Raw genomic sequence first — 14,865 nt, 5'->3', positions numbered from 1 at the left:
GCCTGTTGGGTCAGATTGGTTTGTAGTGTTGTATAGATGCCTGTTGGGTCAGATTGGTTTGTAGTGTTGTACAGAAGCCTATTAGGTCTGATTGGTTTGTTGTCTGATTGTTTACATCTTCTCTTCCCTTATTGATCTTCTGCCTAGTTATATTGATATTGAATGTGAGGTATTGAATCCTTCAGTTTTGTCAGCTTTTGTTTCATAAATTTTGAAGCTCTGTTAAGTGCATCTGTGTTTCTATTTCTTTCTGATGAACAGACCCTTTTATCATTATGACATGTCCTTCTTTGTCTCTAGTGAAAAAAATGTTGTCTTTAAGTCCCATTTGTGTGTTATTAGTATAGCCACTCAGGTCTTTTTCGATTATTGTTTGCATGGTATCTTTTTTCACCCTTTAACTTACATTGTATCTCTGAATCTAAAGTGTGTTTCTTGTAAACAGCATATAGTGGGATCGTGTTTCTCATCTGTGCTGCTGGTCTCTGCTGTCATATAGTGGGATCGTGTTTCTCATCTGTGCTGCTGGTCTCTGCTGTTTGAGAGGGATGTTTAATCCATTTACATTCAGTGTGATTACTGAGAAAGTTGGATTTGTATCTGCCATTTCTAACTTGTTTTCTATATTGTCTTTTTTGTCTTTCTTCCTTTATTTCTCCATTACTTTTTTGTGTTAAATGGACATTTAATTCTCTTGTAACATTGTAATTTCCTTGTCTATTTTACTGGGTTTTTTAAAAGTAATTTTCTTAGCAGCTGCTCTGAGTATTACAGTAACAACGTAAAACCAATCAAGTGTTCAGATGAACTTAATAATGTACAAAAACCTTCACTTCGAGTAGCTTTGTTTCCTCTCAGCTTCTTAGTGCTGTATTTGTCATATAAATGCTACCTTTTAGATTGTAAGTCTGTCCACAGTCTCGTAATTATTGCTTTATGCAGTTGTCTTTTAAATCATGTAGAAGAAGAAAAGATGTACAAACAGAAATGAGTATCTGCTGTCTCTGTTGCTGGCTTTGCAGTTGTCTTTTTTGGTGCTCTTTGTGTGGATTTGAGTGTGGTGTCTTGGACTTCAGCCTCAAGTATTTCTTGTAGGACAGATCTTCTAGCAGTGAATTCTCTTTGTTTTTGTTTATCTGAGAATGTTGTAATTTCTCCTTCTCTTCTGAAGAATAATTGTGCTGGATATGGCTGACTTGGTTGGCCCTCTTTTTCTTTCAGTCCTCTATAGCTGTCATTCCACCGCCTCTGGCCTCCGTAGTTTCCGTGGCGGGAGCACCACACCGTATCTCAGTCTCTTTAGCTTCTGACTGTTTGACTGTGGTGTGCCTAATTCTGGATCTTTCAGTGTGTCCTACCTGCAGTTCTTTGAGCTTCTTGGATATAGAGGTTAATATTTTTTGTAGTCTGATTGTTTACGTCTTCTCTTCCCTTATTGATCTTCTGCCTAGTTATATTGATATTGAATGTGGGGTATTGAATCCTTCAGTTCTGTCCGCTTCCTGTTCAGCCAGTGACTGGACAGAGAACCCCTTTAAGTGCTTTGCACTGGTAACTCTCATGGTTCTGCTGACACACAGTTGATGCGTGGTGAATGTGCCTTCAGTGCTGCATCGTGGTTCTGCAAATTTGGGAAATTTTAGGTTGTCATTTCTTGAAATATTTTATGTCCCTGTTCTCTTCTCCCCCTTGGACTCCAGCAACGTGTGTTGCTATGGAGCTGGGCACAGCCTTGGAGGCCTCCTTGACTTTCCTTTATTCCGGAAGTTTTTCTTCTTCTCAGAATGGATCATCTCAATCGACCTATCTTCAAGGTCACAGATGCTTTTGCCAAACAAAACCTGATGTCAAGCTGCTCTAGTGAATTTTTCATTTCAGTTATTGTTCTTTTCTACTCCAAACTTCCATTCGGCTCTCTTCTATAATTTCTGTATCTTTACCCATATTCTTTATTTAGTGAAACATTCTCATACTTTAATTCTGTAGACACAGTTTCCTTTAGTTATTTGAACATATTTATAGAAGCTGATTTAAAGTACTTGTCTAAGCTGGGCGTGGTGGTGTGCACCTGTAATCCCAGCTACTTAGGAGGCAGAGGCAGGAGAATTGCTTGAACCTGGGAGGCGGAGATTGCAGTGAGCCGAGATCGAGCCATTGCACTCCAGCCTGGGCCACAGAGCGAGACTCTGTCTCAAAACTAGATAGATAGATAGATAGATAGATAGATAGATAGATAGATAGATAGGATAGATAGATAGATAGATAGATAGATAGATAGATAGATAGATAGATCTCAAAACTAGATAGATAGATAGATAGATAGATAGATAGATAGATAGATAGATAGATAGATAGATAGATAGATAGACAGACAGACAGACAGACAGGGGACTTGTCTACTAAGTTCAACATCAGGGCTTATTCAGGGGAAGTCCCTATTGGTGGCCTTTTTTCCCATGTCTGAGCCAAGGGAATAACATACTCTTTCTTCGTGGTCTCATATATATGTATTTTTTGAAGACTGGACACTTTAATAATGTGCGGTGCAACTCTGGAAATCAGATACCCTCTCCACGAGTTTGTTGTTCTGTTGCTGTTACCTTTTGTTTAGTGTGTGTTCTGGACTAATTTGAAGTGTCCACCTCATCAGCTTCATGTTCAGCCAGTGACTGGACAGAGGACCCCTTTAAGTGCTTTGCACCAGTAACTCTCACAGTTCTGCCGACACACAGTTCATGTGTGGTGTGTGTGCCTTCAGTGCTCCATCGCGGTTCCGCCGACACACAGTTGATGCGTGGTGTGTGTGCCTTCAGCGCCCCATCGCGGTTCTGCCGACACGTAGTTCATGGGTGGTGTGTGTGCCTTCAGCGCTCCATCGCGGTTCTGCCAACATGTAGTTGATGCGTGATGTGTGTGCCTTCAGCACTCCATTGCGGTTCCGCCGACACGCAGTTGATGCGTGGTGTGTGTGCCTTCAGCACCCCATCGCGGTTCCGCTGACACGCAGTTGATGCGTGGTGTGTGTGCCTTCAGCGCCCCATCGCGGTTCCGCCGACATGCAGTTCATGTGTGGTCAGCGCTCCAGCAGGCAGCTGCCAACTGTGCCTTTGCCTTCACTTCTTACTTGCACACAGCCTCAAAGCCAGCCAGAGGTGAGGGCCGGGGCAGCTCAGGTTCCTCTCGGGCACACACACAGCTCTGTGCCTGTGTGGGCACAGCCTTCCATGCCTCCAGGAGTGTGGCATAGCTTCTCGGCGGCCACTGTGGGCATCTCGTTCCTCAGATCTTCCTTTCATGAGTTATGTAGTTGAATTATCAATCTTTCTTGGCTCCTAAGTTTTGTATTCTAGTTAGAATGCTCTTCCCCATTCAAAGATTATATTTGAAATGTTACCCATGTTTTCTTCTAGTACCTTTATGAGTTTCATTTTCATATTGAAATCATTGATCTACTTCTAGTTTTTGATACAAAATGCGTGCCAGGAAACCCAGTTTTTAAATTTCAAGTAGCTGTCCAGATGTCCCTGCACCTCTTATGCATGAGCCCTCGCTTTATGCCGATTTGGAGTGCCTGCCTGCTCACACACGTGCCCATGTGGAATGCCCGCCTGCTCACACACTTGACGATTTGGAGTGCCCGCCTGCTCACATGTGCCGATGTGGAGTGCCCGCCTGCTCACACACGTGCCCTTGTGGAGTGCCCGCCTGCTCACACGCCCATGTGGAGTGCCCGCCTGCCCACACGTGCCCATGTGGAGTGCCCGCCTGCTCACACACGTGCCGATGTGGAGTGCCCACCTGCTCACGTGCCCATGTGGAGTGCCCACCTGCTCACACGTGCCCATGTGGAGTGCCCGCCTGCTCACGTGCCCATGTGGAGTGCCCGCCTGCTCACACACTTGTTGATGTGGAGTGCCCGCCTGCTCACACGTGCCCATGTGGAGTGCCCACCTGCTCACACAAAGCCCTGGCATGGTGGCTCTGTAGGTTTCCTGTCCTGCTGGCCGAGTCAGATGCTGTTACTGTACATTCTACTCATGGTGGCTTTTTAATACGTTTTTATGTCAAGGACCCCTTTTATATTTCTCTCCACCTCGAGATAAAGTGGGAATATTAGGGATGAGATGGAAGAGGAGAGGGTGTTTTTGTAAAATTGAATTCAGGACTGATTTGTTAGCCTGGTGCTTTTTGTGTCAGACCTTGTAATGAATTTTCATGAATGCTGATTAAAAGACAAACCTGTGACTCTGTGTTTGTGACCAAGTGAGGGGCCCTGTGGGGTGGGGGTGCTGGGCTGGCCCTTCTGGCTGGTGGGGTGAGGGGGTGGGGCCTGTGCCCCTGGGAGCAGCTCCAGCACTGCGGGCTCAGGGCACTGTCAGTGACTTGGCACTAAGGGGGTGCTGGGGGTGGGCCCTCCTTTTCTCAGATCCCCTCAGCAAACCGCTTCCACCCACACTTGCCAGAAAGTGGTTTGGGTGCCCATGAGCCAGGCAGATGGAGGGGGTGGAGGAGCCTGGGGCGATCTGGCCTGCAGATGCATGTAGAGCCAGAGGGCAGGGCTGTGCCCGGTTCCTGCAGGAACCACCATGGGAGCAGGTTGCCCCCTCCCCAGGGAGGGAAGGGGCCAGCGAGGATTCAGGCCAGGAAGAAGGCTGGGCCTGGGCAGCCCAGGAAGGGCTGGGGTTCCTGAGGACCCTGAGAGTGGTCCCACAACTCAGGAAGAACCTGCAGACTCCCTTTGCCTACCCTGCCTGCCAGAGGGACCCCCAGGAGTTCCTGGGGCCTCCCAGGAGCTCCCTGCAACACCCTTGCCCCCAGCCCTGCACACCTGGGGTTGACTGAGCCTGAGACGCTGAGGAGCAGCACAGAGGCCAGGGGTCAGCAGCTTGCCCGTCCCTCCCCTGCGTCTCTGCACTGACACAGGCCGGTAGCCCAGGCAACCGGGCTTTAAAAACAGGACCATCCCCAGAGGCTTCAGGCCCAGAGGGGACAGGGCAGGCACTGTGGCAGCCTCACATTGCAGGCGGGTCACTGCAGCTGGGGGGGCCTTGGCAGGTGCACACTGTGAGTCCCAGTGAGGATGGGAAGGGAGCTCCATTGGTCCGGCATCCACAAGGAAGGGCAGAGCCAGTGGAGGCTGCAGAGAGGGCCCAGGGTGCACAGCTAAACAGAGGGTGAACCTGGGTGGAGGTTCCAGACCCAGAGGAGCTGGGGTCTGGAAATAGCGTTGCAGACAGAGCACGGCCGCCAGACACAGGCACGGCCGCCAGACAGAGCACGGCCGCCAGACACAGGCACGGCCGCCAGACAGAGCATGGCCGCCAGACACAGGCACGGCCGCTTTGGCGATTGGATCTGCTGGGCGTGGCTCTTGAGAAGGGCAGGGGCAGCGAGCAGAGAGAGATTCTGGAGGCAGGGTGCCCATCAGGGCAGGTGTCCTGGGTGTGGTGGGTAGGGTTGGCAGGAGCAGATCCTCAGTGCCAGGCCAAGGGTTCAGGGCTCCCTCCCAGGGATGCAGGGGCTACTGGTAGGGCTCACAGTGGGAGGGGGCCCGTGCTGGCTGGTCCAGCGTGCTGCTGCCCTCATCCAGGGCAGACTGGCTGAGGTCAGCCCGGAGAGCAGCAGGCGGTAAGTACAAGGAGTGACCAAGGGAGGACTGGCAGGCATGGGTCACAGCCCCAGCGCTGGGGTGGATGGGCCACCATGGAAAGTGGTGTCAGGGTTAGCGACACAGAACCAGAAACTCCAAATAAGAGTGGCTTGCAGACAGAAGGGTTTGTGTCCTGTTGAATCAGTGTCCAAGGGTAGGTGCCCCCAAGCACCTTCCAGTTCCTGGCTCAGTATCAGAGCACGTGGCCTCCAGTCCCAAGGCAACCTCATGGCCCAAGGTGGCTGCTGGGGATCCAGCCATCACCAGGTCTGCAGAAGGAAGGAGGAGGGCTTTGCCTCCCCTCTGAGCTGATTCCCATAAGGAGCCTTCTCGGCCCCCCATCCCCACACACACTGCTCATGTCGACTTGGCCAGAACCTAGTCACAGGCAGCACCCAGCTGCCTGCTGCCCCAGAGGCAGGACGTGTGGCCCTCAACCTGGGAGATGAGCACTCAGCCACAGCCTCCCAGGAAAAGGGGGAAGGCATCTGCACCAGCAGAGCTGTCTCCAAAGGGACCACCCTGCAGGGCAGTTGGGAGGAGGTGGGACGTGGACATCCCAGGTTGTCACCCATGAGCAAGGCCCCCCACCCAGTGGATGAGATGCCCCCACCCCACGGGCCTCTGTGGACGAGAAGGTGACCTTGGGATGGGGGAGGGGCAACAGTGCCAGAGGCAGGTGGGGGCCGCAGTGGTCATGGGGACAGGGATGGGGCTCAGCCCTGCCTCCTCCCTCAGGTGCGGTCCTGCAGCCCTGCCTGGCGGCCCACCCCTGCCCCTTCCTCCCTGCACTCACCTCCCTCTGCTGCCGGGCTATTTGTCCAGCCTCACCTCCCCCGCTCCCAGCTGACGCTGTGCACAGCGGGCCAAAAGAGACCAGGAGTGAGGGGCACTCAGTCACCAGGGAAGAAACGGGGGACCCAGGTGGCGGCCATCACAGGCAGGACACTGGGTGTGGGGAGGCCTGAGCACCGCAGGGAGGCCCTGGGGATGGGGGGACAACGTGTGGGGGGGGGGGCATGTTGGATACAGGGCGTTTTCCGGCATTTGGATGTGGGTAGATTCGGTTGGATGTGGGGAGGGTGCTTGGTGCCTGGGGTTTGCTCTGAGGCTGTGGGGCTGGCTTGGTCTGGGAGGAGCTTGGTCTGGCTTTGTGGTGCCTGGAGGGGCCCTAGCCCCTGGGGGGACATCGCGGGGCAAGGACAGGGTGAGGCACACCATTGCCATGGCAGGAAGGCAAGTGGAGGACGAGGGTTCCCCAAGCCCCGGCCGCCCCAGGAGTCGGAGCAGGAGGAACCAGCCACCAAGTGAGCAGGGCGCTGGGGAGGCCACGCCAGGATGGGGCAGCCAAGGGCCCGAGTGATGGCGAGAGCCTGCTTAGGGGTGGAGAAGTGAGGAGGAAGTGTAGACAGCAGGTGTAGACGGCTCTTTCGATACTTTGGCTGGAGGCTGGGAGGAAAGGGGGAGAGCCGGAGGCCACACGGGGTCCAGGGAGGGTTATGCCTAAGCCGAGAGACACTGCACGCGTCTAAAGCCCAGCAGGGGCCATCTCCCCTGGCAGGACGCAGGCAGGTGACAAGATCCTGTGGCTGGAAGATGGGCTTGGACCTGTGGCCAACCCAGGGTGGGGTTATGGAGAGGGTACACCAGACACCTTAGGGTGTGGGAGCTGGGTGCCCACCAAGGTCAAGGCCCTGGGCTTCGGAAAAGACCAGGCAGGCTGAGGGCGACTTTCTTCAGAAGCCCAGCTGCCTGGGGCTGGGGGTGTGGGCAGGTGGGCATGGGGGTGGGGAGCACAGGGGGGCTCGGCAGGGGCAGCCGGTGGCCCCAATCCGTCCTCCCCTTTCACTAGGAGTGAGATGCCCCAGGGGAGACTGCACCTCCCAGCCTCCCTTGGCTAGGAGAGGGCCCGTGACCCAGCTCTGGCCAATGGGACATGAGCAGCTGTGTTGTGTGGGCTTCCGGGAAAGCTCCTTAAAAGAGAGGGGTGTTGCCGGCTGCTCCCTTTCTTCCTGTTTGCAGCCGGGGGTGAGGATGTAGTGGCTGGAGCCTCAGTTTCCACTGGGGTCTGTGGCCCGCCCAGGCCTGATGCAGCACAGAGAGCCAGGAGCTGGGTCTCCAAGGACTCGCTGAAGGTCTCAAAACTGCCCAGGGCTGCCACAGCCAGAATTCCCTCACAAAGAGAAAATAAACAGTCTCCTTTCAATTCTCTTCATTCAAGTTTTCTCTTACACGCAGCCAAACCCAGTCCTGACCCACACAGCACCATGGGCCAGTGGGGATGGGGAGGTGGCCTCACTGGGAGGCCCCTCACCGTCTGGGCTCAGCGGTCCCTGGGCAGGAGATGGGAGCCCAGGGCGTGAGAGCAAACGCCGCCCTTGTCTGGGCTCATGCTCGCTTGACAAGAAGCCCCTTCTGTGCCTGGCTTTGCAGCAGCGACACGCGTGCGGTTCTGGGAACTCGGGGCAGGTGTGGTCCAGGGCAGGATGGGTCCTGAGCCCTCAGAGAAGGGTCCATGGAAGAGTGCCCTCAGATCCTGGGGTCGAGACCTTCCCTCACAGCCCTTACACCAAAGTGGGGGACACGTCGAGACCCCTAACAAGGCTCCTGCTCACCTCTGCCTGCAGCACAGGCCCAGGGAGCTGAAACTGAGTCAGGCACAGGCGGCCTAGACTGGAAATGGCGGGCAGGGGAGGCCCAAACCTGGTGGAAATGGGGGTGGTGGGGCAGCCCGAGGGCTTCCTGGGAGGCAGGCAAGGGAACGGCACCCCAACCCCCTCCCAGGGAGACTGGGGCCTGGGGAGCCAGTAGGAGTGTGGGCTCAAAAGTGGAAGCTCCTCCAGGAGGGAGCAGGGCACCCGCTGGCACCAGAGCTGGCACTGCCCCCAGCAAGCCCCATGACCGCCGGGCCTCAGTTTCCCACATGTGACTCTCAGCAAAGCGCAGTGGGAGGCTCAGGTGGCTTTGCACGCAGTCTGACTCCGACGAGGGTCCGCTGCACAGCGGCTGTGAAGCAGAGACTGGAGGAAACGCCCCCCCCGCGCCTGCAGCATGAGGCTGTGGGCTGTCCAGGGAGCTTAGAGAAGGGGTGGTGCATGGAGGGGGGCATTGCTTCCCAGACCTCACAGCCCCCGGCCCATACCCTACATCCCATCCTGCAGCCCAGGGGCACTGCTAGAGGGCCCTCCGGTGTGGCTCTGTGTTTCTGGCTGAGCCTTGAGGGGAGGAGACAGAGGAGGCCAGGGTGGGGGCATGTGGAAGCTGGAGGGATGGGGAGCCAGGATCTAAGCTCCATGGGAGGGCTGCATGCAGCAGTCCGGCCCGGCTCTGAGTGGGTCTGAATCTGGCCTGCACCATTGCAGCCACCTTCTATCATCTCCCTGTGGGGCTGTGAGCTCCTGGAATGTTCCAGCAAGCTCAGCAAAGGGGAAGGCCCTTGCAGCACAGACCTGGGTTCCTCGCCGCCACGCGGCAGCTGCTTTCCCACTCAGCAGCCCCAGTGCCCAGCTCAGGCCAAGCCCGCCGCACTGCCTTCAGCTGTGAGTCGACCCTCTGGCTACACTTGGCCACCTGCAGGTGGCTCGCCTTCCCTCATGGACCCCCACCCAGCAAGCCTGAGCTCTGCCAGCACAGGAAGGAGGGAGGAGGGAGAGGCTGCCCCGCCCCGGGCTGGTGAGCCTCAGGACGCTTGCTGCAGGCAGCTGACTTCACCTATGCAGACCCAGAAAGGGAGCAGAGAGTAACTGGGAGTTAGGCCAGCCCTTGGCTGGAGGAGCCAAGGCCTGCCTGGGGCCCAGGGTGTGGGAGCAGCAAACCCACGGGGTGATCCCAGCTGCCCCTTCCCCCCCACAACCTGCCCGATGGCCGGTGCTGCTCTGGGCCTGCTCTCTGCCCACAGGTGCTGGCCAGGCCAGTGGGCAGCAGTGTCTCCCATCTTGCCTGTGGCACTGGGTATTCACTGCCGCCATCTGCCCCCAGCCCTCCCCTAGTTGTTGCTGCCTGGTTGACAGCCCAGAGATGAGCTCAGCCCACTCAGGAAAAATGGACAGGACACCAGGAGACTGGGCCCAGTCAGGGCACAGCCGCCACGCAGAGCCAGGCTTCCTCTGTGAGGCAGGGCTCAGGACGCCCACCAGTGGCAGAAGAGGGGCGGCACCTGCCCGGCTGTGGCCAGTGTCTCATGCCGCCTCCCCACCGGTTCTGGGGCTCTGAATCCTCTTCACGTCGCCCTTCCCCGCTTCCAAGCACCAGCTTTTGCATCCACACTGCCGCCCAGCCCAGGCGCCTCTGCCTCTCACCTCCCTGAGCCCAGCTCAGGCAAACACCAAACCCACAGGGCTCCGAGAGCCTGTGAGGGGATGTAGGGACGGTTTCCAGCGTCGCTGGAGGAGAGGTGGCAGCTCCGAGAGAGAGCACTCGACCTGACTCTTGGGGGGCCGGGGTCTGAATGGGCTGGGACGCTCTTGGGCAGGTAGCTGCCCCCAGGCAGCCCCTTCTCCTCCCCAGGGGAAAGCAAGCAGGCGCTTCTTCCTCCAGGCAGTAGCCGAAGCCGACACCGCCCCCAGGCTGACACGCCCAGCCCGGTGCTCCCTTGCGGGGCTGTGGGGCAGGGGAGTGGGACCGGAGCAGGCTGCAGGGGTGGGGAGCAGGAGGCGGAAAATGCTGCGCCCCCAGCCGCGGCCCCACCAGCTCCGTGGCTAAGAGGAGAGGCGACGAGCAGGTGGTCACTTTCCGGGACCTGTGATCTTTTCTGGGACGGGGAGGGGGCGGTCGGGGAGGTGACGCTGGGACCTGAGCCTCAGCCAGCTTGGCGGGTGAGCCCCTGCGCCCAGCCCCCGCGCGCACGACCACGGGCAGGCACCGGCAGAGAGGCCTGAATTCCGGCCGGGGGACGCCAGGCCGGTGGGAAAACGGGCTGGAGTCCCGCTCAAGGCCAACACCCGAGGCGCCTTGGTCCCCACCGGAGAGGATTCATGGGTGGGCCCGGCCGGGCGGAGGGCGGCGCGGGAGCCTGGGAGACGGGGGCGCGGCCGCCTGCGGTTTATTGATTGAGTGAAGTTCTGCAAAGTGCTTCGCAGCGGGCCGAGCCCGCGGGAGCCGCCTGCCCGGCCCCGACGCGCATGGTCATTTATAAATTTAAAACTCTTCCGTAGCAACCGGTTATGTACAGAGTTAACGACTGGAATCGTAGAAAACAGCCGGGCCCGGCGGCGGCCTCGGGGGCGGAGCGGCACGGGGCTCAGAGGTGCGGCGCGTAGAAGGCGGGCGCCCCGTAGGTCTGCGAGCCCAGCACGAAGGGCGAAAGCACCGCCGGGCTCGACAGGAACGGCAGCTGCGCGGCGCACACCAGGCCTCCGGGGCCGTGCGCGGGGTACCCGGCCGGGCCGTGCATGCCTAGCGGGGCGCCCATGGGCGGCGAGGGGCTGAGCGGGCTGAGGCCGCCGGGCAGCCCCGTGCCAGGCCCGGCCCCCGGTCCCGGTCCGCCACCACCGCCGGTCGGAGCGCTGGTGTCGGCGCCAGGGTTCTGCTTCTTCCACTTGGTTCGGCGGTTCTGGAACCAGATCTTCACCTGCGTCTCCGTGAGGCTGAGCGATAGCGCCAAGTTGAGGCGCTCGCACACCGACAGGTAGCGCGTGGCCTTGAACTTGTTCTCCAGCGCCACGAGCTGCTCGTAGGTGAAGGCGGTGCGCGCTCGCCGCGGCTTCCCGGATTTGGAGTCGGACCCCGTGCGCTTCCGCTTGGGCTTCGCCGCCGTCGCCGAGCCCTGCGGGGTGGTCCCCGCGCCCCCCGGGGCCGCTGCACCTCCCGGCGGGCCCGGGGCTCCGGGTGAGTTCCCGCGGGGTCCGGGGGCCGCTGCCTCGTCGACGGTGGCTCCGGGGGACGCGTCGGTCTCAGCCGCGCCCTGGCAGCCCGACCCGCGGGCCCCGAGGCCGCCGCCGCCTCCCCGCGCCTCCTCCGAGCCTCGCGCCGCCTCCGTCTCGGGCGCTTCGTCCTCGTCGTCGTCCTCGTCGTCGGGAACCTCGTCCCCGCTGTCTGCGCTCGGGCTGTGGCCGCCGCCGGCGCTGCTGTAGCCGTTGGTGTCGTTGGTCTCGGCCTCCCCTGCCTTGTAGGGGTCGCCGGCATCTGCGGGCGGGAGGGACAAGGGTAGGACAGGGCAGTTAGGACCGGCCCATTCCCAGATCCCGCCCTCCGCGCGCCCCGCTTCCTCCCCCAGGGTTCCCTCCCGCCTCCTGCTCAGCTCCTCCTGCTTCTTCGCCCGTCTCCTCTCTCTTTCTTTCGCTCTGTCGTTTCCCTCCCCTCGGTCTGTCCTTCCTTCCCGCCGCCGGCGTCTCCTTTCGGTCCCTTGCTTGTTTCTTTCTATGGAGAGGGTCCCCCTCGCCCCGCGCTGCCCATTCTCGCGGCGCGGGGCGTTTTTGCCTGAGCGGGGCTGGACGGGTGCTGCGGGCCGGCCCGGCTGCGGAGATTACAGCGGAGTGGAAGCTCTGATCGATCCGCAGGGCAGATACAAACTTAATTAAACTCATTTTGTGTAATGTACAAACTAGTTAAGGCCATTTAATTTATTTCGGCGTATATTACCCTCCAATTACCGCCAGCGCAGGGCCAGCCAATTACTGGGCATTTAATAACAGGCCCGGGGGTGAGGCCGGAGCCGGCCGAGAGAATGGGGCTTGGGGGACCCAAATCCTATGCCCTGGCCGCGACGCCACCTCAAGCCTCCAGGCCCTGAGATTCGGTCGCGAGGTTCAGCCCCGGCTCCCCTGCCCGCGCCTCGGCCCCTGCGCGGAGTTGCCGCGGGTAGGGCCCTGATCAGCCTCACCAGGAGGGCTGGGCGGGCGTGCAGGTCGGAGCGGCTCCCCGCGGCCTAAAGGCCCCGGTCGGCCGAGTCTGAACAGCAGCTCCGCATCCTCCAAGCAGAGGCCCTGAAGTGACTGCATTTTGAGTCTCTGAAATTTGGAAGAAAGCATCTCTCCCAGGCAGGATCGTCTATGCCCCGGCACTGGGGGCCTAAGTCAGGAGGAGCCGGGGCAGGTGCCCTCCAAAGAGCTGCCCAGCGGCAGCCACGGCCTGCTCTCCGGCCAGGTCGGAACCGAAATCTCCGGTAAGAAATGACCAGTCGCTCCTGTCAGATTCCTGCAGGGCGACTGGCCACCTGGCATGGAGGCCAGCAGGTGGTCTGGGTCCCCACGTCCCTCAGCAGGAGTATGATCCGCCCCTAGACGACCGCGAGCGCCGTCCCAGCCCTGCCCCGGGTGCCTGGCCCAGATCACTCCCCGGCTGTACTATGCGCGCGCCTTCCCGGCTTCAGCGGGATCCCGGCCTTCCGCCCCATAGGCTCCCCGCAGGTGGAGGCTCTGAGCGCAGCCGCCGCAGAGTCCGTAGGGTCCCCTCCACTCATCCGGATTTGTTCGCCCTCCATCTCGGCCGACCCGGAAGAGGCCCCGCGCAGGTGCGGCCCGCAGCCTCCAGGCGCGGAGCTGGTGGCCGCGGCCCAGCCCGATCCGCCCCGCGCTGTCCTCCCTGCGCCTCAGGAGGGCCGGAAAGTTGGAGGGAGGAGGCGGGGGAGGGGACACAAAAAGCAATCAGGAGCGAGTCGAATGCAATTCGCGATCAATAGCGGCCCCTAATAAGTGTAATAGGTTTTAATCGAGTAATTATCCGAATTTTGACCCTATAATTTAGATGTTCGGGGGGAGTTTGCAAGGTGCTTGAAAGAGATATGCACGCGCCGTAATGGGATATCGACCCGACCGGGGGCGCGGGCCGCCCCATTACCGGCCGCTTTCCGCCGCTAAGCACATTTCCCCTTAACTGTAATCGAAGGGATTTAATTGTTTTTCCAGAGATAACCAGCGTTTTGTCACAATTAGTCTGATTTGTCCAAAAAAAAAAAAAAAAGAGAGAGAGAGAGGGAGAGAGGAGGGAGGGACGCCTCGGGCGGGCACAGTGGGGGCGGGGAGGTCACGGCCAGCCACCGCGCGCGGCCCCTCGCCTCCTGCACCAACTACCCTTCCAGGCCGGAGACGCGCGGAGGCGAACCCTGGACCGACCTCACAGCCCCGCAGCCCCTGGGCCTGACCCAGCTGAGCTTCTCCAGAGGAGCCTGGCCATGCAGGCTCTGCAGTCCGGGTCGGACGGAGGCCACGGGTGGGCTGGTGCAGACCCCGCGCTCTGCGAGCTTTCCACGGAGCCTCGGCGTGGGCCAGACCCAACTCGCCACGGTGTCCCAGGGTCGTAAACGCATAGAAGCCGCCGGTCCCCCTGTCCCTGCGACCTGGCGCCGGGCGCATCCTACTCACTCGGCGGCTCAGCTCCGGCGGCTCCGACTCCCCCAGAGCCGGCGAGGGCGCGGCGCTCCAGCTCCTCGGCGCGCGGCGGGCATCCCGAGGCGGCGGGTGCAGGGGCGCATGGGGCCGAAGCGCAAGGGGGGCACGCAGCGGGCGCCACTGGGCCCAGCAGCACGCAGCGACGTCTCCTGCTGTTGAACTTGTTGGGGTCTAGGATGTCCAGTACCGAGAAGGAGGTGGGGCGCAGGGGCGCTGCGGGCCGGGCCGCTCCGGCCCCCTCGGGCGCCGCAGGCACAGTGTCGCTGGCCGCGAGCGGCGGGGCTCCAGCGCGGGGAAAGGCTGGCAGCTCGGCGCGCCCGTCCATAGCTTCCCGGGCAGCGGCGGCGGGAGCGGGCGGTGCGGGCCCCGAACCTGGCCGGGGAGGCGGCGGCAGCGCGGGAATCTCCCCAGGAGCCGCGGGGCCGCTAGCGCTCATGCCGGCCTCCCGCCGCTCCGGTGGCTCGGGCCCCGCCGCCTACTGGGCTCCCATCCCTGGCGGCCCCGGCACCGCCGCACGACCGCGCGCAGGAGGTAGCTGCTCCGCTCGCTCTCGGCGCCGCGCCCTGCGCTCGGCAGGTGCTGCCTTCGCCGCCGCCTTAGGCGCCCTCGGCGCCCGGTCCGCGCATTTATGGCAGCCCCGCCGGAGGCGCCCACGCGCCCACACGCCGAACACACGTGCGCCCGCAGGCGGCCACGGGGCTCCGCCGCCCTCGTTAGCGCGCGCGCCTAATTGGCTGCGAACGGTCCCGGGCCGAGGAGGCGGGCCCCTCCAGGGACACACGGACGGAGCCGCCGGGCCGGACGAACAGACACGCAGCCCGGAGCCCAGCGCGGTCCGCAGGCGGCTGTCGTGGTCAGCGGCGCGTCGCTGCGCCTCCGCTCGCCCGG

At 60.3% G+C, this 14,865-nt stretch overlaps 1 protein-coding gene and 1 pseudogene across 1 annotated transcript; one reads left to right on the top strand and one right to left on the bottom strand.

Annotated features, from left to right (window-relative positions):
• Positions 1-3,056: 3,056 nt before the first annotated feature.
• LOC116456779 (putative protein CRIPAK) lies at positions 3,057-4,238 on the top strand (annotated as a pseudogene).
• Positions 4,239-10,889: 6,651 nt separating this feature from the next.
• On the bottom strand, positions 10,890-14,413 carry NKX1-1 (NK1 homeobox 1). The gene is made up of 2 exons (XM_032135257.1): positions 13,951-14,413; positions 10,890-11,773 (listed from the first exon to the last, which is right to left on the bottom strand). Exons 1-2 carry the CDS (start codon positions 14,411-14,413, stop codon positions 10,890-10,892), a joined length of 1,347 nt encoding a protein of 448 aa, XP_031991148.1.
• Between the last annotated feature and the right edge of the window lie 452 nt (positions 14,414-14,865).

The sequence above is a fragment of the Hylobates moloch genome, unplaced genomic scaffold (assembly GCF_009828535.3).
Source record: "Hylobates moloch isolate HMO894 unplaced genomic scaffold, HMol_V3 SCAFFOLD_17, whole genome shotgun sequence".
Lineage (NCBI taxonomy): Eukaryota > Metazoa > Chordata > Mammalia > Primates > Hylobatidae > Hylobates > Hylobates moloch.
Note: the sequence above shows the minus strand (reverse complement) of the source record. Positions and strands in the feature narration are given on the sequence as shown.

Excerpts from the sequence above, each read along its gene's own strand:
- NKX1-1 (XM_032135257.1), bottom strand. The coding sequence starts at position 14,413 with ATGAGCGCTAGCGGCCCCGCGGCTCCTGGGGAGATTCCCGCGCTGCCG. Across the intron at positions 11,774-13,950 it reads CGCCGGAGCTGAGCCGCCGA|ATGCCGGCGACCCCTACAAG; the intron begins GTGAGTAGGATG and ends TCCCGCCCGCAG.